At 41.2% G+C, this 25,687-nt stretch overlaps 1 protein-coding gene across 4 annotated transcripts in view; it reads right to left on the reverse strand.

The window, feature by feature from the left end:
- Nucleotides 1–1,106: 1,106 nt before the first annotated feature.
- PRMT8 (protein arginine methyltransferase 8) overlaps nt 1,107–25,687 on the reverse strand; it is a 112,913-nt gene continuing 88,332 nt past the window's right edge. For all 4 annotated transcript variants that reach the window (XM_073000959.2, XM_073000956.2, XM_073000957.2 and 1 more), the window contains 6 exons: nt 15,616–15,758; nt 15,013–15,100; nt 10,198–10,313; nt 8,002–8,152; nt 5,405–5,526; nt 1,107–2,235 (listed from right to left, as the gene is read on the reverse strand). In XM_073000959.2, the coding sequence (XP_072857060.1) occupies nt 2,152–2,235; nt 5,405–5,526; nt 8,002–8,152; nt 10,198–10,313; nt 15,013–15,100; nt 15,616–15,758 (704 nt within the window). In that variant the 3' untranslated portion in view covers nt 1,107–2,151. The remainder of the gene's footprint in view (nt 2,236–5,404; nt 5,527–8,001; nt 8,153–10,197; nt 10,314–15,012; nt 15,101–15,615; nt 15,759–25,687) is intronic.

Genomic DNA, 25,687 nt, shown 5'->3' on the forward strand with positions numbered 1-25,687 from the left:
TACGACTGGTCCAGTTGTCCAGTGGTCCAGCAAAGCCTTGGCAAGTGTGCCCAGAGCAAGGGGGGTCTAGTCAGGGACAATCTGAGAGTGCGTAGGTAATCTTCTAGGCTTACCTCACGGGGAGGTAGGCTAGTGGAAGAACGTGTAACCTCAGATTGGTGGGACTAGATTAGGGAGCTCTGAGGCAACCTGTTTTGGTGGGAAAACGCTGAGGCAAAACTGAGTGAAGTAGCAGTGATCTAGCCTGTCTGCTGAGAGGCCTAGCAGAGGGGGGTGGACTCTGGCTGGCAACAGTTGCAAGTTAGTGCTGAAAGAACAGCAGCAATCTATAGAAGGCTGGTTCTGAGGCAAAAGAAAAAAAAATCTCGCTAAACCTCGGGATGAACTTTCTGTAGTAGCCCACCAACCCAAGAAAGGATTTGACTTTTTTCTTGGTGTTGGGTCTAGGCCAATCACGAACTGCTTCTATCTTGGCCTCTAGGGGTTTTATCACTCCTCCCCCTACCATGTGACCCAAGTATTTTATTTCTGGGCTACCCAGCTGACACTTGCTCGCCTTTACTGTTAGCCCTGCTGCACTTAACCTCTGCAGCACTAACTCCAGGTGTTTCAGGTGATCTTCCCAGGTATTGCTGAAGATCCCTATGTCGTCAATGTAGGCCACAGGCTGTTCTTTAACAATCCTAAAACCATGATTTAAAATCATTCAAAGGCACACGTTTCCTGCAAGCATATATTCCAGCCAGAAGGAATTCACTCTTGAGCCCTGCAGCTCAATGATCTGAGAGCAGGAGGGGTCCACCCTACCGTTTCAGGATGAGGTGCCATCTCTCCTCCAGTCATGGACTGCTTGTGCTTTCAGGTTTGGCAATGGAGCCATAGCCAATTATCCCTCGTCATATTTCATTTTCTGATGCTTGTATGGCTTATTTTCCTGACACTGATGGCTCCAGTTTTTCTCAGTCCTGAGGTTATTTACACTGGGGAGCAGCCTGTTCTTTGTCATTTACTTAAATTCATAAACTGGTAAAGGTGACATTTGCTGCATCAGTATGGCAAATTGAGGAAAATGTATGCTATTTTGTCCTGGATAAATAAGAAAAGCATTGATGAATAAATACAAAGCTTTTGTTTATTAAGAAGTTATGTAGCAATAAAGAAACACCATTTCCTAAAGCATGACTGTGTGTATGCATCATGTTTAAATATCAGATGGTGCATTTTGAGAGGGTTCCATGCATTTTCCAATCATAACATACCAGAATGTAAATGGAAGTTTTGCTGTAGTTATTTTCTGTTTCCCCTACTGCTGCTACTGTTAGCACAGTTTTCCCAAAGGCTAACCAGTGGGTTATAGAGACAGCCATCTACTGTAATGGAACCAGGAACCAAATCCACATTTACAGGCATCAAATGGAGACCAACAATAAATATAGTCTTTAATTTTAGCTAAGAGCAGGATATGTGTATTTGAAATCATCTCCTAGCTTGCACAAACAGGTTGAAAATTGTTACTCCAGAAGTTCAATAAACAAGGAAACAAGATCCTGAACCTCATTCAAAGCTCTTGCTCATTTACATTCCACTGATTTCAAAAGATTGCAATCTAATATCCCAGCTACACATGAATCAGAAACAAAACAATTACAAAGCAAATTCCTGTTTTCAGACTATACGGTTCTTCTGAAAGACAATGCTGCTCTATATTTTAATACTCAGTATAATCTCAGCCATCTACTCACAACAGTAAATCCTAAGAGGCCATTTTGGTAAGAAAGACAGCATGCAAAATTTCGTGGGGGGGGGGGGAGAAAGATAATTAATATAAGTCATAGTGTGGATTTTAAAAATTATGTCTTAAAACTAAGCAGAAAAGAGAAAGCATAGCTACTTTATGTATAGACAAAAGCTTTATGTAGATAGAATGTTATACATTCATGTTAGCCCTCTTACACACACACACGCACACACACACAAACATACACACACAGAGAGAGCCTACTTGGCACTTTGTTCTGCAAGAAGGAGAGACTACAGACTTTCCATCACAAATAGAACTTCAGAGATTTCAGAGTCCTGCAAGGGATGGTTCCCAGCTCGAGGGGGACAGACCAAGAATAATTGTTCTTCTCTTTTCAAGAGAGCTGCTTGTTAGCGCATTTTATATTCATTAGATATTGAAGTTTCACACAGCTGCCCTTTAAAATCCAAATCTACTGTGAAATCCAGGTCACGCTGTAATGAAGATTCAGAGATAAGATGTTGTAGTACGTTAGTTACTATAGTAATGTAGGGCAGTATAGTGTTTAAGAACTAAAAAGCCTCTAGGTCAGAATTTCCCCCAGCTGTAAGATAGCCTTAGGCAACTTTTATAAAATGGGCAGGAATAATAAATATGTCACAGGAGGTGTAAATATTACTTTAACAGCAGCCTTATTCAGGTGTCATAGAATCTAGTGGTTTGAACTTGCCTCCATCATCACTTCTAACACTTGTTTATTGCGAAGTCTGAAGAGTAAAGATTCCCGTTCCAGTGTAGGATCAATGAAGATGCTAAAATCCAGGAATATATGAGTTCTTGTTCCCATAGAAACCCTACACACATCTTCTCTTCAGATTTGGCAATGATGCCATGAAGAAAACAGTAATGGAGCAGGTGAATGGGTCTAAATACTGTACTCCTTTTTATATGTGCTCAAGCTACTGGTTTCTGTAATACTTGAACCACTCATTAGTTCTATGTAATAATAAAGATATTACATGTCATCTGTATTTCAGTTTTGCCTAGAAAGACATACACATTTGCAGAAAGTTGTGAGTTTGAAAGAATCCACAACAATCCTGTGCCAGGGATGCATGTATACTGTAAGGTTCATATTTTTGCTCCCATGGTTTCTAGGCTCCAAGAAATCCCCTTACGAGCCTTTTGTATATTTTAGATGTTCCTCTTCAGGCTATCAGGAGGGTGGGGGTGAGAATGGGAATCGGCACTATGGTCAGTCCAACCATCTTCAAAAGTCAGGGTTCCCTTACACACAGGTAGAACTGATGCACATCAACAACTTAAAGGGACATCACCTCTATTTGAGGTCATGCACAATCACAGTAATTGCTTACTGTTGGAATTATGACAACTCTGTATGTTGCCTTTAAGAGCTTTTGGCTGGGAGGGATATTTCTGGACTGGGGTGACTGTCAAACAATCCAATAGCAGCTAATTGTTCCCTCTTTGCCTCAGAATTTTGAAGAGAGCTGTGCCTTTCTATTCAAGAATTTTTCCCTGACTTTTTTCAGCCAGACAGCCTGAAAGCAAACCTATGTAGTCAGTCAGCAAGTCATGATTTTAGTCATAAAACTAGCTAGTCAGTTAAACTCTGTTTATGTAACCAGTTAATATTTTTCTACAGAATGCTGTTTATTTTTAATCTATTCGAAATGTGAGTAAAACGGAACCTTTTATTCTTTTCTCTTACCAGTGTCTCTGAATGAGTTGTTGAGACAATAAATGCCAGTTGAGGTAGACTAACCAATAAGGGTTAGTCTACTGGGAGTGAGGAGACTTAAAGCTAATTCTGCTCTTTAGGGACCTGATTTTTTTCTGCTTCATAGCTAGAGGTTATTTAGGACATAAAAATTTCATACTCTGCCACAAAAGCATCTGCAGAGCTTTTATGAAGGTCAGCTCTTTCTCCCCATATCAGCTAGGCTGTTCTGGAATTCTGCCTACAAAAAATACTACCACTCTGCTAGCCATTTGGAGGGCATGTGGCTGATTTTCAGAGTAAGGGAGTATGCCATAATTAGGCATTCAATTTATGTAGTGTTATCTGTTTTCCTTTTGTTTTAACTTTATTTCATCCCTGCCTTGGCCTGTAAATCTGACTGTGTGCCTGGTACCACTGAGTGTGAAGGAGGCAATAAAGAAACTGCAAAATGTTCTAAATTAGTCAATGGATAGTCCTAGCCAATCATGATTTATATGGTGGCAATGATGACTCCACAATTGTACATAACTTAATTAATGTGGCTACTGACTGACATTAGTGAAGAAAAAATGTTTACAATATTGATGTGGCTTCATCCACTTTGGGATGGGCTATATTAAAAATATCTGGTACAGGATGTGAAAACTGTTAAGGTTTCTAAAATCTCCCTCCTTTCCACTCAGCTCAGGGTGTGACTACACTGCAATTTACCCTGTGGTGTGTGCCAGGGTTGGCATGGTTAAATTCAATGTGTTTTCTGTTATCTACATGATGGGCAGGTAATCATGAGTGAGCCCATTCTTTCTTCGTGGCCGTTTGTTGCTTTTTGTTTAGCCAGTGAGGCCTAGTGTTTTGGGTTTTTTGGTAGCTATTCATTTCACGTTGTCCTGCATCCCACCCCAATTTCTCGTATATGTGATTACCTATATTGGTCCAAAGGGGAAGTGGTGGGCATCCTGCAGTGGGCTGTCTTTTTTTTAAAAGCGACACAGCACAGAACTAATATAACAAGTTATGAAACTTCAGTGCTTATCTGACAGTGCTATGCTGGAAAGCACAACAAAGAAGTGTTTGGAGGAGAGATAAGAGACACTGACTTTTGTTTTATTTTTATCATTCTACTTTCCCTTTACTGGGAAAATGATGCAAAATTTTCCTCTCTGGCGGGAGGATGCAGTGCATGCTAAAGACAGATATTCTCCTACACAGCTCCACTTTGTATGTGATAAAAGTATCCTTTTCACTTTCTATAGGTTTCTGTGCTGGATTTAGAAATTTATTTTATTTATTTATTTATTTAATTTATATGCCGCCCACACTACCCAAAGGTATACAGTGGTGCCTCGCATAGCAAGGTTAATCCGTTCCGGATTAACCCTCGCTATGTGAAAACATCGCTGAACGGAACATAAAAACCCATTGGAATGCATTAAACATCATTTAATGCGTTCCAATGGGCCCTAAACTTACCGTTCAGCGAAGTTTCCTCCATAGTGGCAGCCATTTTCGCGCCCTCAGTAAGCGAGGGGAGGGCGTGAAAATGCTGCGCGCGGCCATTTCGGGCATCCGGCGGCCATTTTAGAACCGCCGAACAGCTGATCCACGGGCATCGCAAAGCGAAGATCGGTAAAAGAAACGCTTACCGATCTTCGCTATGCGAGTTTTGCCCATTGGGACGATCGGTATGCCTCCGCATTAGCGATCCCGAAAAGGGGATCGCTATGCGGATTCGTCGTTGTACAGTGCGCTCATTAAGCGAGGCACCACTGTATATGTAGTCCCAGAACTACAGCAATAAAAATGAATATGTATATGAGGTCCAGGTATTATTTCAACTCCCTTTGATTCATTAATATATGAGTGGGAAATGCCTGCAAAAAAGCTGCTCCAAATTAGTCACCTCAATGCGAATAACTTACCTCATTTTTTTCATTTGGTTTCATGGATATGGTTCCATAGATTTCTTCACCTCTTCTTACAGTTAGGTAGTCCTCCAGGTAGAACACTGTTTGCTTCCAATGGGTATAAGGAGCATCTGGAGCTACAAAAGGAGACAGATTTATCTTCTCTCTGGAATTATCAGTGTTCAAAACTCTGATGCACATTACACTATTTTTAGAACCAATTAGACAGATGAAATAACTTAAAAGCTATATTTGATACAACCCAGTTTTCATAGCCCATTGTCTGCATATGTGAAATGAGGATGATCTAATATTTAACTGGAGATATGCAGGTCTCCCTAGCAGTTGACATGATCATGCCTAATCACCTTCTTTCCATGTGCAGACCTCAGGGGGTATCTTGGTGCACATCTACACTGAAGGCAATTATGCTCATGGGACATAACACACTGACAGGCAATTTGCGCTAAATCTGACCAAACATATCTTGAAAGCTCACCGTGAAGCTCCCTATGTAATTTCTAACCACTATCACCACTATTACCGGTTTCCCCCGAAAATGAGACAGGGTCTTATATTAATTTTTGCTCCCAAAAATGCACTAGGGCTTATTTTCAGGGGTTGTTTTATTTTTATTTTCATGTACAATACTCTACATTTATTCAAATGCAGTCGTGTCTTCTTCTTCTGGTTGCCGCACGATGCTGTCAAATGGTGGAGGGCAGGGTTTCACTTAACTGGGGCTTATTTTTGGGGTAGGGCTTACATTATGAGCATCCTGAAAAATCATACTAGGGCTTATTTTCAGGTTAGGTCTTATTTTGGGGGAAACAGGGTAGTATCTGTTCTTCTGTCCCACATCCCCTAAATTTTTTAATTTAAATGAATGTCCACTAGAGGGTGGAGTGGAGCTTTTTCAGTTTATAACTGATTTTTCATTTAACAAAAACCCATTATAGCAAGCTTTATAGTATACCAATACTGCATTAGTTATTAAAAACTAAACAACATATATACTCGAGTATAAGCCAACCCAAAAAAAGGCCGAGGGCCCCAATTTTACCACAAAAAACTGGGAAAACATATTGACTCGAGTATAAGCCGAGGGTGGAAAATGCAGCAGCTACTGGTAAATTTCAAATATAAAAATAGATACCAATAAAATTACATTAATTGCGGCATCAGTAGGGATTTTTTTTTTGAAGATACTGCCCTTCTGAGCTGTGAGACACACTTCACTGCCTGCGGAGGGAGGACTCATAACGGATCCTGCCCTTATCTACTGCTCTACTGCTGCGTAACAAGATGGAGGGAAACAGAGGATGGAGGAGGAAGGTGGGTACATAGAATGTGCAGAAGGAGGAGGATGGGAGTGTCCTGGAAGTGGAAATGCAGTGTACTTAACCCAGGTTATTGGATCAACCACAGAGGCTGCAGGCGCCTGTAGATGAGCGGGGGAGTCTGGAGAACACGCACAGTGCAGGGGAGAACATGTAATTTTGACATTGACTCGAGTATAAGCCGAGGGGGATGCTTTTTCAGCAAAAAAAATTGTGCTGAAAAACTAAGCTTATACTTGAGTACATACTGTAATAATAAATCAATATGCAAATTAATCCCTTTAGTCCTGCCTCTTGGTAGTGCAACCCTTAGGCTGCCAGCAAATCTGAAAAATGGCCCTCCCACTGAGATCTCCCACCCTTGATTTAAATCTTCAAATGTTAATTTTGAGTTGGGTTCAGACATGTGCTGGCAAATGGTGGGACCAGTATAACATAGGTGTCAAATCACCTCACCATCTAGGACCTACTAGTACTTCAATAGCTACATTTTGTATCAGGTAAAATTTCTGGAACATCTTTAAAGCTAGCCCATGGAGAACTCAGATAGAGCAGTAAGGCTCAGTGTGCCAAACTATATGCTTTTTATTGGTTAGAGTAAGAATCTGGTTGGTACACTGCTGGCGACATACATTTTTAATGAAAACAAAAAGTGAGCTTTTAAATTTACGTTTCATTTTGGAAATTCTTCCTGTTCTATACACAGCAAAATATGGTCTATTGGGGCCTCACTGCAAATTGCTGGCTATGTATCTAACCAGATGTCTTAACTCATGCCCTGCCACTCTGAAGGACACTAAGTCTTCAACTTTCCACAACAGCTTGAACCCAAAGGAAAATACTTAACTGAAGAAGAAAAGGAGGAGAATGGAACATTGAGTGATTAGCTGAGCAATAAAAATTAGCATCAGACTGAGGTAAAAAGGTGATGTGAAGATAAGCCCCTCCGGCTGCAATAAGGAGAATGGCTAAAGAGAGCCCAGCCTAGCCAAGAAACCTGGTAGGATAAACCAATCAGACAAGACAGCAAAGAGGTATGTATGTCCTGAATACACAATATAATGCCCAGCTGGAGCAGAACAGGGTCTTGGTGCACTGAATTTTCCATAACCCAGAGACTGCTGAATTGACCCTTTTCAACTCCATTCCCTCCACCTACCAGCATTACATGCCTACCAAGAGGTGAAGGACCTGTTACAGAAATCGACCAGGGGTTAATTATCCACTTGTCCACGAAAAGCTGCAGGTAGAAAATCAAGAGTGCAAACTTACCTGTAGAAAATCCCATTTTCTTATGGCACTTGGTAAATTCTATATTAAAATATGTGACCAAGGCATGAATATAGTCATTGCGCTGAATCTGGAGACAAAATGCAGAGGTGAACGCCAGTTCCTCCAGCTTCACTGTATAAATATCCACTTCCTATGTTGAGGTGGGAGGAAGAGAAAGAGGCCATTTAGAGGACTCAGAATAAATTTACCCAGACAAAAAAATAATTTTCTTTTTTTTAAAAAAATCTGCTATATTATTTAGAATAGCAAGAACCAAATGTTTTCAAATAACAGTCTCAAACTGAACAGGGAATGTTGGTTGCATTGTTGAAATCTCAGAAAAAGATGCATTTTAAATGTAATTATGCTGTTACTTTTTTTCATGGAGTTTCAAGAAATGGTCCTGCTTTGTCGTTCCCCCCGCCCTGTCAGAGGCTCATTGCAGTAGAAGAGAAGGGTATGGCCCCTTTCACGAAGAAACCATTTTTCTCCAATCAGTTCAGCTCAGTCCACTCTGTTACTTTTATTTCCAATTTCCTACAGTGGTAGCCAAGTAGCCCAAAGATTAGGCAGTTGGGCCACAGAAAGGCATAACACAGGGGGATCAGATAGAAGATAACGTGTAAGAGAATTTGTATCACAAATTTTAATGAAATGAGTGATATGTGGCATAAGTTTGGATGATTTTTCTTTTAAATCTTAGCTTAAAATGACCTGCTGTCACAGGATCATTCCTCTCCTCATGAAAGGAGGGAGACATTTCTAGGACCTCGGCAGGACAAAAATAGTGGGAAACTTTTACAGACATCATTTGGATCTACAAGCTTCTCAGAGAAGAACATCAAAACTGGTCCAACTAACCCTGGAGAATTTGGAGGCAGCATGACAGCCAGTCCTGATGATACAGTGATGGCAAGAGATTTACTGTCAGCCTTCCCATCCCAGGTCATCTTTCCCAAATCAGTAGAGAAACACCATCTGACCTATGCCCATCCACAGGCATCAAGCCTGTTACAATCCGAGATAGTCCCACAGTCATTATGCAGCCCTGAAATCCTGAGCTGACCAATTCAGGATGGTCCTGGCATGAATGCTGCCCAAGACCTAAAACCTCAAGACCATCAACATTACTTCTGAGACCATTTTCACCAACTTTGCTCAGTATTTTAAATACACTGTGCAATTAATGTAGCATGGATGTTGGAGAGTAGTGTGGTTTTTTTACCCCACACAGAACAACACAGAATTAACACAGAAATGTGTTAATTTCCCTATGGCTAATAGTTCTAGAACCTATATTCTATCTCAGGTGCTTAACATTCTGTACAGATATTCTAGATTGGAAGACTCTCAGACAGAACATCTAAGCAGCGACAGCAGATCTTGAAAGACTACTCATCCCTCTATCCTAACCTGAAACTGGGTCCTGCAGCACCTGGCTGCAAGATATGTCTGAGGGAAACATGCGGTATCCAGGTCATCCCAATATGTTTCTGTTATCCCATTCGGTTATTCCATTTGATGGGGACACCAGGACACGCCTTTTGTGTGGCTGCTCTCAGGTTGTGGAAGGCTGGTCCCCTTCCTTTTATCCTTCTGTCAACAGCTGAAGACCCACCTCATCAGGCAGGCTTTTAATAACTATAACTGAGTCCCTGAATGCTGCTTTTTAGCTGAGTAAGTCTGCTTTTAAAGTTTTAAATGTTTTAAATCAGTCAATGTATTTTTTAATTACTATTATCATTTAACTGGTTTTTAATGTGTAGTTTATTGTGTTTTTTATTTAATCTGTTTTAATGTTGTGAACCACCTAGCATCGCTTCATTGGGAAAAAGGCAGCTTACATATGATGCAAAAGAAAAATAAAAAAATAAATGAGCCAGATTGGCATGCTCTTCCTGTACTTGAATATGAACGTACTTCCATTTCATTCCAACTAGACATTTGATAGCAGTACTTTCAGGCTCCAGCAAAACCACAGTAAGGCCACCAATATATCGAGACTGGAGGATCGGCCTGAAGGGTGAAAGCATGTAGTCGATTCCTGCAACTTTTCCTTACTCAGTATATCAGGCTTCTGTAACTCAGGTGTGATTGCATGCTGGTGATTAGCTTTTAGAAAGAAAGCTGGACAAGCCTGTGCAGCTTATAAGTAGGGAAATGAGTGCTTAAGTTCATACTTTTAAATCACCAAACCTTTATTAAACAAGCATTGGTCACCACTTGCTTGGGATCTACAATGTCCACCAAGGGCTCCTTCATGGCAACATCCCTGATACAGGTCATGTCAAAGCCATATACATTCTCCCACCCTGTCAAAGCAAAAGGTAAGGTCAAAAGTCACAGGAAAATATTGGCAGTCCACACAAGTAACTTTGCAAAGTATGCTAATGTTAAGTGTGATGCATTTTAATCACGCAAAAAGAGGAAAATAAGCAAAAATAGAAAAGACGAGAAGAGAAAGTACAATTGAAGTATGTTGAAGATTCCAGTGTCTCAGGGTTAATTGCATTTCATGTTAAACATGTAGTATGAAATTCCATTTTTATACTGCTGTTCAAATGTGGAGTTCCCATCCTGACTGAGACCATTGTACATGATCTAGGAGTTGCTTCACCCATGCGTGATGGTCCTAATCCTAGGTCCAGAGCCCTATACTGTACTATACTTCAGTGTAAAAAAGAAATTGGTCCTAAGCTGTACACTGTGTATTTAAAGTAACATGATTTTAAGTCTCTGACTCTGACAAAATGCACACAGTGGTACTTAATACAGGACAGCCCATTAAATATCATATCTGATGCCTGTCAAATCATATTATCTGCAGCCTAAAGCAGTACATTTTTAGTTAAAATATTAAAGTAAAAGGGTACATTTTAGATTCAGAATTTTTAAAATATTGTTAAGTGCTGAGCTCAAATTTTGTCAGTCAAAATTCAGTAAAGCTGCATGGGGTTTAAGCTGGGGGGGGGGTAATAGAAATAAAAGCTCATTCCTAATGTATAATTCAGGCCATGTATAATTCAGACCATTAAGTGCCCTATTGGAGTGAGACCTATCTTAGAGGAAAGCATTGGTATCAGAGCAATACTTTCAAGATTTGTGTTATTTCTATCCCTCATTGTATCCTCTCGTTCCGGTTTGAGAAGATGTGATGGCGGATAGACTTGATGCTAGTCAGAACCCTCAGTTGTTGCACTATTGCCCTCCTACCTGCAGATCTGGTTCTAGAGAGTAGCCTTTGTAGATTTCAGTTCAGCCTCATAGCTCTTAGTCAATGGGTTCCAAATGGTTCCATTCTGTTTCCCCTTCTTTTTAACATCTGTATGAAGATGTTAGGTGAGATCACCAGGAACTTGTTGTCAGGTGCCATCAATATGCAGGCATGCAGCTGTATTTGTAAATTTCATAACAGTTGAGCAGGATCAATGCCTAGATGCTGCAATGGACTGGATGAGGGTCCATAAACTGACACTAAATCCTGATAGGACAGAAGATCTGTAGATTGGTGGTTCCTGGTCTGAGAACTGGGTAAGCAACTTGGCCTCAGTGGGGTTGCACTCCTGCTGAAAGAGCAGGTGCAGAGCCTGGGAATTCTCTTGAATCTCCATTGGAGGTCAAGGGCAACTCTATGGCTTAGAGAGCTTGGGGCCAACTTCAGCTGATCTGCCAGTTATGGGCTTTCCTGGACAGGGATAGCTCATGTACTGGTAACCATACCTGACCCTGTTACAGCTAGTGGCTAAAGTCCTGTTGCTCAGCATAGTAAGTCATAACTAGAGTAGGCTCAGTGGGGATTTGGGGAGTCAACTCTTCTGTAAGTTCCATTGATTAAAATAGGCCTACTCTAACTGATTTACTATATCAAGGAACATGATTTCAAACACAGTGTGACTTCTTGGTAAATTACTGCACTTCCGTTTTATATAATTTCTCTTCCTCTCCAAGCCAGAAATAGCCAAGACTCAAACCAAAATCTTTTTGAGAAGCTAGGAGGGAGGATGCCAGGCTGAAAACAGCCCATTGGTCCCTTTTTTGCTCTGGTTTATCAAATGTATGTTTTCAAATTAATATACAGACTGTGGCCTCGGGTGGGTCCATGGGGGTATTTCTGGGTGATAATTTCCCCTTCTAAATTCTTACTTCTTTACTTGTACTTCACTTAGTCTTTAAGCTTCTTTGTAAAATTATGCTGTGCCTTCAGGAGGTCTTATCAGCAAGAGCAGTGAAATTGGCTGTGCATACTCATTTCAGTGGTCGATTGTGCCCTTTTGCAAAGAATGAGTGCTAATATCTATGGATACCTGCCAAGCTGGCAAACCTCGGTAGCAGCTTCAAAGTTAGAGAGGATCAATACATTACCACAAAATGCAAAATGGTCTGTTTCCCAAATGTTCCCAAGCTGAGCTGCACTCATTGGCTCTTTGAAGCATTCAGATGACTGTATGGACTAAGTGCTTTTTCAGCTGCTGAATGTCGATCCTTGAACAAATAGTCCCTTAGGGTAAAGCACACACTGGCTCTGCACTTTTATGATAAAGCACGAAGAATAGTATACTTAAAAATACCTGCCCCTTTCATACACAAAGAAATCTCTTATATCAAATGAGTCATATCCCATTAAAGCACAGAATGCCCCATTATTTTCATTTTTTTTTTTAAAAAAGAACATTACAGGAATGTAGGCAGTAGTATATACTGAGTAGAAGAATGGCTCTAAAGTTAGTGTGAGTATTTAAAAAATAACACTGCATGTGGAAGCAAGTGACATAAATTGGCATCCTGCAAAAGACAGGAAAGAAAGCTGTGACTGCTTTGTAGTGCATGGCACAGTGGTGGAGCTTTCTGTGCTCCCAGCAGGAACTTAGCGGGTACTTGCTTGTTAAAAGATTTCAATATTTCTTCATTTCATCATTTGCAGCAAAGATTTTTTTTTTCTCTGAAAACATTCTTTCTGGTTAGAAAGTTGCTATATTATCTCTTTGGCTGAGTTCTACCCAGGTTGGAGGCATGCCACCTACTGCCTCTTTAGCTCCCATTAACAGCCCTGCTCAGATCTTGCGTGCTAAAGGTTGTGGTTTTCTGTAGTGAGTGAATCTATCTCATATTATATCTTACATTTCTGACATCTTCAAACTTCACACCACCTATTTTCCCATAATATGTATGTCCTGGAGGAAATATGGATACAGTTTGCCTTAAATCACAGGCAAAATTTCTGGTGAGTGAATGCCTCATTTTTAGTACGGTTAATGGATAGATCAGGTGGTTTGGTATCTATCTGCGGTGCCAGGGGCTGAGAGCTTTTTCCACAAGAAAAGCCAACATGTAGAGCATTGGGCAAGCCGCATGGTCCCATGATGCCCCCAGAAGAAAGGAAGGGTAAACTACTACTGAGTATACATAGAAAACCCTGGAAAGGGTTGCCTTTAATCAGAACTGATCTGATGACAAGTAATTATTATTTATTATTGTTGTTGTCTTACTAGTTGCATTTTGAAACTGTCTTTTGAGGAATCCTGGGATGAGTTCAAGGATTCCCCAGCAGTGATGGGCTCGGTCCCTTGAAAGGCATCTTGCTCCCAATTATCCAGTTTTCCCTGCAGTGTCCAATCATAGGAGAATGTTTGAGGCCTACTGGGAATCAGAGCATCATCTGCTCAGTTATGGATGGTTACAGCACATCATTATATTCCTTGACCTTGAAGAGTTTCTAGTTCTGCATTTGTTCAGAAGGTAGCCAAAGAAGTATTTCTCTGTATCAGAGAGCAGAGTTTGGGGAGGGACCTGGATGTGAGAAGATTTCCCAAATCCAATGTAGACTGTATGAGAATTTGGTGAGCTGACCACAAGTTCCACTGGATGGATCAGGCAGCAATCTGTGAGCTCATATGTGGGCACTGACTGGGTCGAAGTGCCAATGCATTTCCCTAGTTTCCATTTTGCAGCACAAGTGTTCCTTTTATTTCCTAGGAAAACAAAATCTGAAGCAGCATGTTCATTATTATAACTTCATAGGCATCCTTCAGTCTCCAGAGACTATGATAACGTTCTCTGTATGGAGGACTTGGAACAGCGTCTAGCGTTTTGACACTGTACACAAACCTGGAGTGTCCTCTCCAGGGCACGAAGCCTGGGTAAAATAATATGGAAGATAGGCTGTTACCCAACCGGCAAATCCTCCCTCTCCACATCACTGAAATGGTCCAATGGAAAGGCAAGAGCCAATACAACTGGTTCCAGCGACATTGCAGGAGTTGACAGAACGACACAAACTGTCTCCGGGACTCTGGCTCCAGATTTTACCTCGAGGTTTACTTCCGAAGCCTTTTCCATCAGTGGATATAGTCACAAGGCAGTGGAGGTTTGAAGTCGGAGTTTTCCTTCTCCTAGATGGGCTGCCTTCCAGGGCTGATGAGTCCCACCTACTCGGTTATTGTAACTTACATTTACTGAACATATATGTGTCTCAAAATTGGTGGTAGGTTCTCTTATTTTTACAAACACGTTGATAAAGGAGAAATGGGGGCATCTTTTTTTCAGTGGTTATACAGTGATTGCATGTATAATCTCTCTTTCCTTCTCTAGTTTCCAGTCACAATTGGCTTCAATTGCCTTTGGAAATGCCAAACAGCTAAATATGTAGGATGTGATGGCATCCCATTTATAGTATTCTGATTGGCTGGGATCACCTGCATCCATGGGAGTAATCTGGAAGGAGAAAGAAGCAGCTGCCATGGGAAACAATATTACCAAAGCAGCTGTGAAGGGGAGCAATGATACTGAGCAGGATTTCACAGCGGATATGTTTGCAATTAAATATTTTCTGGAAAATATTTAACCCCCACCAAAATGACTGTTTTCATTTTTGATCTAAATTGAAAAAGGAGATTACAGTATTGGGGAACAAGTTAAAAAACATCCATAGGACCATGCAACAGCAACAGCAGCTTAGAAATGGAATGTGTTTAAGTGAAATGTATAGACAGACTGTATTATCTATGTACTCACAGTGAATTTTGAAGTCCTTGTACTGTCTGTCTTCAATTGCTACCATGTACAAAGCAGCCCGGTCTGGAAACATAAGCCCTCCAGGTTTCTGTTGATGAATTGTGTGGAAATGGATCTCTTAATCTATTCACCTGACAAAGACATTATATTTTTGAACTGCACATACAAAAAACCAGACAAGCATCCCGCCCCCAACCATGCCATTTATTCTCTTCTCCTTCTACTTGTCACCATTATCTTTCCTGTCTTTGTGATCCTTCCGCCCTACAGCAATGTCGTTAGGAAAAATCACATCTACAGAAAAATGTGGCAGCTGTCACTTCAACATAAAGCTTTGATTCTAAAAATGTTAGAACTAATCTTTGGTTTATTCCACTCTCTGTGCACTTTCAAGAGCCTGGCATTCATTCTGACATCAGTAACATAGTGCTGGTTAGAACAGGAGGAGGAGAACTGGCTAAAGAAGGCTCAATCCTTCTGAAAAGGAAGTCAGAAAAGTTGCTTTTTCGGGGCTGCAACTTCCCAGATCCCACAGCTACCCTAGCTGTGGTTCAAGAAGCAACTTGTTAAAGCTCTGAGAAATAAAAGATGCAGGACACCTACCAGCCACTTGTCTCGAGCAAAGATGACAGTTTTCAGCATGGACTCGTAGAAAAGAGAGTAACCCATCCATTCACTGATGATAATGTCTACTTTGTCCACAGGCAATTCAACTTCTTCCACTTTGCCCTTAAATATTGTGATTACTGGAAAAACAACCCAAAATAGATAGAGTTCGCATAGTTCTACCAGAAAAAAACCTTTCCTGACAAGTATTATTCTAAAACTCTTCTAATTTCACATAGGTTAAGGCCTGCCAAAATTAAGTAGTAGGACCATACTATTCTGAAAAAACAAACACACATTGATTTTGTCTAGTTTTGGAGGCAAAGCAACAGATTTTGTCTAGTTCTGGCAGACCACTAGGGTGGTGGGGTAGTGTGGGGAGGCCACAGGTGCAAAATTCTTAGGGGCCAAAAATTTCAAAAGAAACAAAAATAAAGTAGTAATGAGAATTTTTTTAAAAGCACACCTTGCCAATGTTTGAACATTCTACAGTTTTTCAACATGGCAGAGTAAATAAATGCCATGTAACATTTTACAGTTCAATTTCAGTCTCCTCAGCAATGCTGGTTGGTGCATAAACTTGGATTATTGTGATGTTGAATGGTCTGCCTTGGATTCGTATTGACATCATTCTATCATTTTTGAGATTGTATCCCCTTACAGCTTTTCCCACTCTTTTGTTGACTATGAGGGCTACTCCATTCCTTCTACGGGATTCTTGCCCACAATAGTAGATATGATAATCATCTGAGCTGAATTCACCCATTCCCATCCATTTTAGTTCACTGATGCCCAGGATGTTGATGCTTATTCTTGCCATCTCCTGTTTGACCACCTCCAGCTTCCCAAGGTTCATAGATCTTACATTCCAGGTTCCTATGCAGTATTTTTCTTTACAGCATTGGACTTTCCTTTCACTTCCAGGCACGTCCACAGCTGAGCGTCCTTTCGGCTTTGGCCCAACCACTTAATTAGCTCTGGAGCTACTTGTACTTGTCCTCCACTCTTCCCCAGTAGCATGTTGGACGCCTTCTGACCTGAGGGGCCCATCTTCCAGCATCATATCTTTTAGCCTTTTGTTTCTGATCATGGGACGTTCTTGGCAAAGATACTGCAGTGGCATTGCCAGTTCCTACTCCAGATGGATTGCGTTTAGTCAGAACTCTCCACTGTGACCTGTCCATCTTGGGTGTCCCTGCACGGCATAGCCCATAGCTTCTCTGAGTTACTCAAGCCCCCTCGCCACGACAAGGCAGCAATCCATGAAGGAGACAGCAGCCCTGAAATTAAAAGATGCCTTCTTCTTGGGAGGAAAGCGATGACAAATCTTGACAGCATCTTGAAAAGCAGAGACATCACCTTGCCAACAAAAGTCTGAATAGTCAAAGCTATGGTTTTTCCTGTCGTGATGTATGGAAGTGAGAGCTGGACCATAAAGAAAGCAGACCGCCGAAGAATTGATGCCTTTGAATTGTGGTGCTGGAGGAGGCTCTTGAGAATCCCCTGGACTGCAAGGAGAACAAACCTATCAATTCTAAAGGAAATCAACCCTGAGTGCTCACTGGAAGGACAGATCCTGAAGCTGAGGCTCCAGTACTTTGGCCATCTCATGAGAAGAAAAGAGTCCTTGGAAAAAACCTTGATGTTAGGAAGGTGTGATGGCAAGAGAAGGGGACGACCAAGGATGAGATGGCTGGACAGTGTCTGCGAAGCACCCAACATGAACCTGACACAACTCCGGGAGGCAGTAGAAGACAGGAGGGCCTGCCGTGCTCTGGTCCATGAGGTCACGAAGAGTCGGACACGACTAAACGACTAAACACACACATACAACATTTTACAGTATTTTTCTCTCTAATTACAACCATACTGTCCTCATGTAATCGATAGCAGTGAATTACATAACGCCTATTAATAGCGTGATTTTCCCATTTGAATATACCAGTACAGTAAATTTTATTTAAAAAATCATAATTAAAAAATTCATAATTTCACCAAGTTGCAAAGGGTACCTAGATAGCCTCACCCCCTTCTGTTGCTAAGTAATGTTCCCACCAATCGAGTATTCAAACACAGAGTTAAATCATGATGCTGTTGCCAGGTCTATGTGTGCCAATAGGAGCTTGATGGTTTGATGAATTGTGTTGTTCTGGTATGCCAACAGGTTAGTTTTCCATTATTTATTTATTTATTTATTTATTTATTTATTTATTTATTTATTTATTTATTTATTTATTTATTTATTTGCTTGCTTGCTTGCTTGCTTGCTTGCTTGCTTGCTTGCTTGCTTGCTTGCTTGCTTGCTTTGATCATTGTTTTGCTGATGCGTTAGTCATTTCTTGTGGTAAAGTCATTTCTTAGTGGTAAAAGGTAAAGATGGAAAAAGGCATAAAAGTGAATAGATATTTTTCTTAAAAGTTTTGCATAATACCACATATGCCATGTCAGCTGTGATGCAAAATGAAAAAGAATCCGGTGCACATGGCAGGAAGAGGAGGAAGATCAACCAGGAGCAACTGGCTAAGCTAGCTGGAAGCCTTGACAGGTTCCTTCTGTACACTGCTGAAAATACCGCAGGCTCACCAGCAGCACCACAGGAGCCTCACAAGCCTGATCCAGTGTCTGTTGATATTCCTGTTGTCGCTTTAGAAGCAGAAACAGCTTTGCCCAAGGATGCTTACTGTATACTTCTGCTCAGCCAAATATTCTGCCAGAGAGTATTGACCTAAAAGTTTTCACTGATGACACTGGTCTACAATTTTTTAGAAGTCATCTGCTTCAGAGATAAAATGTGCTATTTATTATGTATTTTGATGTGCTGAATTCAAATATGAAATTTAAAACAACTGATTGGCTACTGTTTCCAAGATATTTAAATTCTTTACATTTTATGTCAATGTACTGTATATTGTGTAGATAGTAGAGTTTTTATCAGAAATTGTAAACCTAGGTCTTTTCATGTGTTTATGGCTGCTTTACATCATAATATTTCACCTGTCCTGTTTATGTAACACTTTAAAAATCAGCAAAAGGATTATATAAATAAAACATATTATAAAACAAAAGGCAAAAAACTATTATGCACATAGTTTAGTCCTATTCAGTGTCTACTTGGCACTTCTTGGTTTGTCTCTTGTATTCATTAAATGGAGCGTCTCTTGTCACTGTCCGGCAATAGTCTGCAAGCATTCATGGTCAGGCTCCATTTGCCCTGATAGCATCACTCAATAGTTGCAATATCCTGGTGAAATTGTTTGCTGTGACCATCACTTCCTGTTCCGCAGTTCGGTGTGAAAAAATCTAGATGAGAGTGTAAAAAAAAAATGTATCTTTAGTGACATGTTGCAACCAAGACTTTTGTATGCCTTGAGGAGGTTTTCCACCAACCTGTAGTTGTCTGCCTTGTTGTTTCTGAGAAAATTTATTGCCACTAACTGGAAAGCTTTCCATGCTGCCTTTTCCTTGCCATGCAATGCATGGTCAAATGCATCATCTCAAATAAGTTCATGAATCTGAGGACCAACAAAGACACCTTCCTTTATCTTTTCTTCACTTAACCTCGGAAATTTTCCATGGAGGTACTTGAGAGCTGCTTGTGTTTCGTCTGTGGCTTTGACAAATTTTTCATCAGATCCAGCTTAATGTATAAGGATGCTAGCAAAATCTTCCTTGATTCAACTAGTGGTAGATGCTCAATACTTTTCATCCCAGGCTACAATAACTTTCAGAGTGGCCAATCTGTCTGGATGTAGTGGGAATCTCTTGCACAACTATCCCACTTGCAGAGAAAACAGCAGAACTTTGTGTATCCAGTCTGCAGACCAAGTAAGAGAACAACAACCTTCCCATCGCCACGAAGCTGCCACTGACATTGGCCGTAGTTTATGCACCTCAAAAGTTGTTTCATGTTGTCATACATTTCTTTCATATGGACTGCATGACCAACTGGAATTGATGGCAAAACATTGCCATTATGCACCAAAACAGCTTTAAGACTCTTTGATGAATCAATAAACAGTCTCCATTTATCTGGATTGTGAACAATGTTGAGGCCTGCCATCACACTGTCGATGTTGTTGCAGGCTAAAACTGTTCTGCCTAAAAAGCAAGTACTGTCCAAATCCAGTCATACATTTATTCATAGATCCAGTCAAATAAATACTTTAGTCATTTCTGGTTTAAAATGAGACCCCTTCCTTTTATAACTCACTTATCCTCTGCCATTCCCAAGTCAAAGGTTGTATATACTGATGGAACAACATATCTTGAAAACTAGAGCCAATCAACACTTTTAAGCATAATTTTCATTCCCAGTGACCAAGAATTAATAAAGTTTGACTACATTTATTTTGGAAGCATTTTGGCTGTAAAGCAGTGTAACTATTGCCCTGAAACTGTGGATGAAACTTTGAAAACTGAACTTGTCAAGAGAGAGACAGTGGAACTGCAAAATAAGGATGCTTGTCTGCTGTATCTAGCCAGGCAGACCTTACCCTTCTGTGGTCACTCAGAAGATCTAAGCCAGATGGTAACTGGAAATTTCCTAGAAACTTTCAAGTTACTTGCCAAATATGACCCAGTGCTCAATCAGCATTTTCACAAAGTTCAGCAGACATTGTGTTGTGTTCTATCTCTCTCTGCAGAGCCAGAATGAGTTAATCAGCCTTCTCGGTGATCACATTAGAACTGCCGCCTTTCCAAAAATTGCAAAGGCCAAGTATTTTGCTATCGTGTTTGATAGCACTCTGAATATTTCTCACACTGGCCAAATGTCACAAGTGATTCGATATGTGCACATTGAGGATACAGAAGTCAGTGTGGCAGAGCCTTTCATTGACTTGATTCAGTTACACGGGAAATCAGCAGGTGTCATTACAAAACAGATTTGTGACAAGTTGCAAGCAGATGGCCTCAAGCTAGAGCACTGTTGCGGCCAAAGATATGACAATGCTGCAACTATAGCTGGACAAATTAGTGGTGTACAGAAATGTATTTTGGATATGAATCCCAAAGCAGTGTTTGTGCCATGTAACAATGACTCACACACTTGCTTGTGTGCATGCAGTTGGTGTTGAGACACAGTCTCTGAATTTCTTTGGCATTGTGTACACATTCTTTTCAAGCTCCAACCATATGTGGGATATTCTTAAAGAACATGTACCAATCCCTTCATGGATTGCTGCCTTGTCGTGGCGAGGGGGCTTGAGTAACTCAGAGAAGCTATGGGCTATGCCGTGCAGGGCCACCCAAGACGGACAGGTCATAGTGGAGAGTTGTGACTAAACGCAATCCACCTGGAGTAGGAACCGGCAATTCCACTCCAGTATCTTTGCCAAGAATGCCCCATGATCAGAAACAAAAGGATAAAAGATATGACGCTGGAAGATGGGACCCTCAGGTCAAAAGGCGTCCAACATGCTACTGAGGAAGAGCGGAGGACAAGTACAAGTAGCTCCAGAGATGATGAAGTGGATGGGCCAAAGCCGAAAGGACGCTCAGCTGTGGACGTGCCTGGAAGTGAAAGGAAAGTCCAATGCTGCAAAGAAAAATACTGCATAGGAACCTGGAATGTAAGATCTATGAACCTTGGGAAGCTGGAGGTGGTCAAACAGGAGATGGCAAGAATAAGCATCGACATCCTGGGCATCAGTGAACTAAAATGGATGGGAATGGGCGAATTCAGCTCAGATGATTATGATATCTACTACTGTGGGCAAGAATCCCGTAGAAGGAATGGAGTAGCCCTCATAGTCAACAAAAGAGTGGGAAAAGCTGTAAGGGGATACAATCTCAAAAATGATAGAATGATGTCAATACGTATCCAAGGCAGACCTTTCAACATCACAATAATCCAAGTTTATGCACCAACCTCCATTGCTGAGGAGACTGAAACTGAACAATTTTATGAGGATTTACAACACCTTCTAGAACTGACACCGAAAAAGGATGTTCTTCTCATTCTGGGGGACTGGAATGCTAAGGTAGGGAGTCAAGAGATAAAAGGAACAACAGGGAAGTTTGGCCTTGGAGTTCAAAACGAAGCAGGGCAAAGGCTAATAGAGTTTTGTCAAGAGAACAAGCTGGTCATCACAAACACCCTTTTCCAACAATACAAGAGGCGACTCTACACATGGAAATCACCAGATGGGCAACATCGAAATCAGATTGACTATATTCTCTGCAGCCAAAGATGGAGAAGCTCTATACAGTCAGCAAAAACAAGACCTGGAGCTGATTGTGGCTCTGATCATCAGCCTCTCATAGCAAAATTCAAGCTTAAACTGAAGAGAGTAGGAAAAACCACTGGGCCACTCAGGTATAATCTAAACCAAATCCCTTACGAATATACAGTAGAAGTGAAGAACAGATTTAAGGAACTAGATTTGGTGGACAGAGTGCCTGAAGAACTTTGGATAGAGGCTCGTAACATTGTCCAGGAGGCAGTAACAAAAACCATCCCAAAGAAAAGGAAATGCAAGAAAGCAAAGTGGCTGTCCAAGGAGGCCTTACAAATAGCAGAAAAGAGAAGGGAAACAAAATGCAGGGGAGATAGGGAAAGTTACAGAAAATTGAATGCAGACTTCCAAAGAATAGCAAGGAGAGACAAGAGGGCCTTCTTAAATGAACAATGCAAAGAAATAGAGGAAAATAACAGAAAAGGAAAAACCAGAGATCTGTTCAGGAAAATTGGAGATATTAGAGGAACATTTTGCGCAAAGATGGACATGATAAAGGACAAAAATGGGAGGGACCTAACAGAAGCAGAAGACATCAAGAAGAGGTGGCAAGAATACACAGAGGAATTATACCAGAAAGATTTGGATATCCCGGACAACCCAGATAGTGTGGTTGCTGACCTTGAGCCAGACATCCTGGAGAGTGAAGTCAAGTGGGCCTTAGAAAGCCTGGCTAACAACAAGGCCAGTGGAGGTGATGGCATTCCAGCTGAACTATTTAAAATATTGAAAGATGATGCTGTTAAGGTGCTACACTCAATATGCCAGCAAGTTTGGAAAACCCAACAGTGGCCAGAGGATTGGAAAAGATCAGTCTACATCCCAATCCCAAAGAAAGGCAGTGCCAAAGAATGCTCCAATTTCACATGCTAGCAAGGTTATGCTCAAAATCCTACAAGGTAGGCTTCAGCAGTATGTGGACCGAGAACTCCCAGATGTACAAGCTCGATTCCAAAGAGGCAGAGGAACTAGAGACCAAATAGCTAACCTGCACTGGATTATGGAGAAAGCCAGAAAGTTCCAGAAAAATATCTACTTCTTCTTCATTGACTACACAAAAGCCTTTGACTGTGTGGACCACAGCAAACTATGGCAAGTCCTTAAAGAAATGGGCGTGCCTGACCACCTTATCCATCTCCTGAGAAACCTATATGTGGGACAGGAAGCAACGGTTAGAACTGGATATGGAACAACTGATTGGTTCAAAATTGGGAAAGGAGTACGACAAGGCTGTATATTGTCCCCCAGCTTATTTAACTTATATGCAGAATACATTATGCAGAAGGCTGGACTGGAGGAATCCCAAACCGGAATTAAGATTGCCGGAAGAAATATCAACAACCTCCGATATGCAGATGATACCACTGTGATGGCAGAAAGTGAGGAATTAAAGAACCTTGTAATGAGGGTGAAAGAGGAGAGTGAAAAAAACGGTCTGAAACTCAACATCAAAAAAACTAAGATCATGACCACTGGTCCCAACACCTCCTGGGAAATAGAAGGGGAAGATATGGAGGCAGTGTCAGATTTTATCTTCCTGGGCTCCATGATCACTGCAGATGGAGATAGCAGCCATGAAATTAAAAGACGCCTGCTTCTTGGGAGGTAAACGATGACAAATCTTGACAGCATCTTAAAAAGCAGAGACATCACCTTGCCAACCAAAGTCCACATAGTCAAAGCTATGGTTTTTCCTGTAGTGAAGTATGGAAGTGGGAGCTGGACATAAAGAAAGCTGACCACCGAAGAATTAGTGCTTTTGAATTGTGGTGCTGGAGGAGGCACTTCAGAGTCCCCTGGTGTGCAAGGAGAACAAACCTATCAATTCTAAAGGAAATCAATCCTGAGTGCTCACTGGAAGGACAGATCCTGAAGCTGAGGCTCCAGTACTTTGGCCATCTCATGAGAAGAGAAGACTCCTTGGAAAAAACCTTGATGTTAGGAAAGTGTGATGGCAAGAGAAGGGGATGACCAAGGATGAGATGGCTGGACAGTGTCTGCGAAGCAACCAACATGAATTTTACACAACTCTGGGAGGCAGTGGAAGATAGGAGGGCCTGGCGTGCTCTGGTCCATGAGGTCACGAAGAGTCGGACATGACTAAACGACTAAACAACAACGACAATGCAAAGTAACAGGCTTCCTGCATCATCATTGGTTCCAGAGGTTTCTTCTGGCCCATCTCTCGACACTTCCAAAGTTTCTATTATTTCCTTGGTGTACTCAGCAAGTACACATACAGATTCATGCTTTGAATTCCATCTTGTGTGATAATGATCACTTTATGTGAATTGGTATGTTCAGTCGTTTAGTCGTGTCCGACTCTTTGTGACCCAATTTCCTGAACAGATCTCTGGTTTTTCCCTTTCTGTTATTTTCCTCTATTTCTTTGCATTGTTCATTTAAAAAGGCCCTCTTGTCTCTCCTTGCTATTCTTTGGAAGTCTGCACTCAATTTTCTGTAACTTTCCCTATCTCCCTTGCATTTTGCTTCCCTTCTCCTCTCTGCTATCTCTAAGGCCTTGTTGGACAGCCACTTTGCTTTCTTGCATTTCCTTTTCTTTGGGATGGTTTTTGTTGCTGCCTCCTGGACAATGTTACGAGCCTCTGTCCAAAGTTCTTCAGGCATACTGTCCACCAAATCTAGTTCCTTAAATCTGTTCTTTACTTCCACTGTATATTCATAAGGGATTTGGTTTAGATTATACCTGAGCGGCCCAGTGGTTTTTCCTACTCTCTTCAGTCTAAGCTTGAATTTTGCTATGAGAAGCTGATGATCAGAGCCGCAGTCAGCACCAGGTCTTGTTTTTGCTGACTGTATATAACCACTCCTGTCCATCACAATGGAACCCTGATTCAGGAGCCAATGGTTGTACAGAAAAGGCGGGACTAGGGATATACAGTGATTCCCCCATCTGGCCGCCATTTTTGCTGCCCAGTAAGTGAGGGCAGGGAGTGAAAACGCTGCGGGTGGCCATTTTCTGCACCCGGAAGCCATTTTGGAACCGCCGATCAGCTGTTTTCTAAACATCGCAATGCGAAGATCAGTAAGCGAAACGCTTACCGATCATCGCAATGCGATGTTTAGCCTAGCTAAACATCGCAATGCAATTGCATTAGGGAGCGCAAAAAATGTGTCGCTATGTGGATTTGTCTTTAAACGGTGCGCTCGTTAAGCAAGGCACCACTGTATAAGAGAATGGATGACAGTTAAAGAGCAGTTAGAGTCTGAGTTGGAGTCAGTTAGGGAAGAGTTAGGAATGAGTTAGGGACTGGTGTTAGAGCAAAGCAGTTTAGGCAGTTAGGACCAACCTTGTGTTAGTGAAGAGTAATAGAGAGATAGGGAATGAGAAAAGAGATGAATAAATACCTTGATTAAAAATGATTCTATCTAAGCAAACATAAATGTTACCAAAGCACAGTTGATTGAATGAATAAAATAAGACCATCCATGATTTACTTTACATGATTTACTTATAAACACTTAAATAAACATTCTTTTATTTATTAACACTGATTTAAGAGTGATATATGATATATTGAGGAATAAGTCCTCTGGTGGCAGCGGAAAGGGTTGAAAAGTAAATAGCATACCCAAAAGTGAACCTGGGTTGTGGGGGAAGAACAAACAGGGGAACTGGGGGTGTGTGACATTAAGTGGTGAGCAGCGGTTGGGATTCGAATGATATCCAGTGAGCCAAAATAAAGTGAGGTTATTAGGCTGGCCAGGAATGAAAAAGAAATTCTCTGAGTCTAAGAGACCTGGGTGTCAATAGTCCAAGTGAAGGAGTAGGAAACCCTAAAGCTTAAGGTGAATAGCTTGATAAGGGACTC

Source organism: Pogona vitticeps, chromosome 5 (assembly GCF_051106095.1).
Source record: "Pogona vitticeps strain Pit_001003342236 chromosome 5, PviZW2.1, whole genome shotgun sequence".
In the NCBI taxonomy this organism is placed as follows: domain Eukaryota; kingdom Metazoa; phylum Chordata; class Lepidosauria; order Squamata; family Agamidae; genus Pogona; species Pogona vitticeps.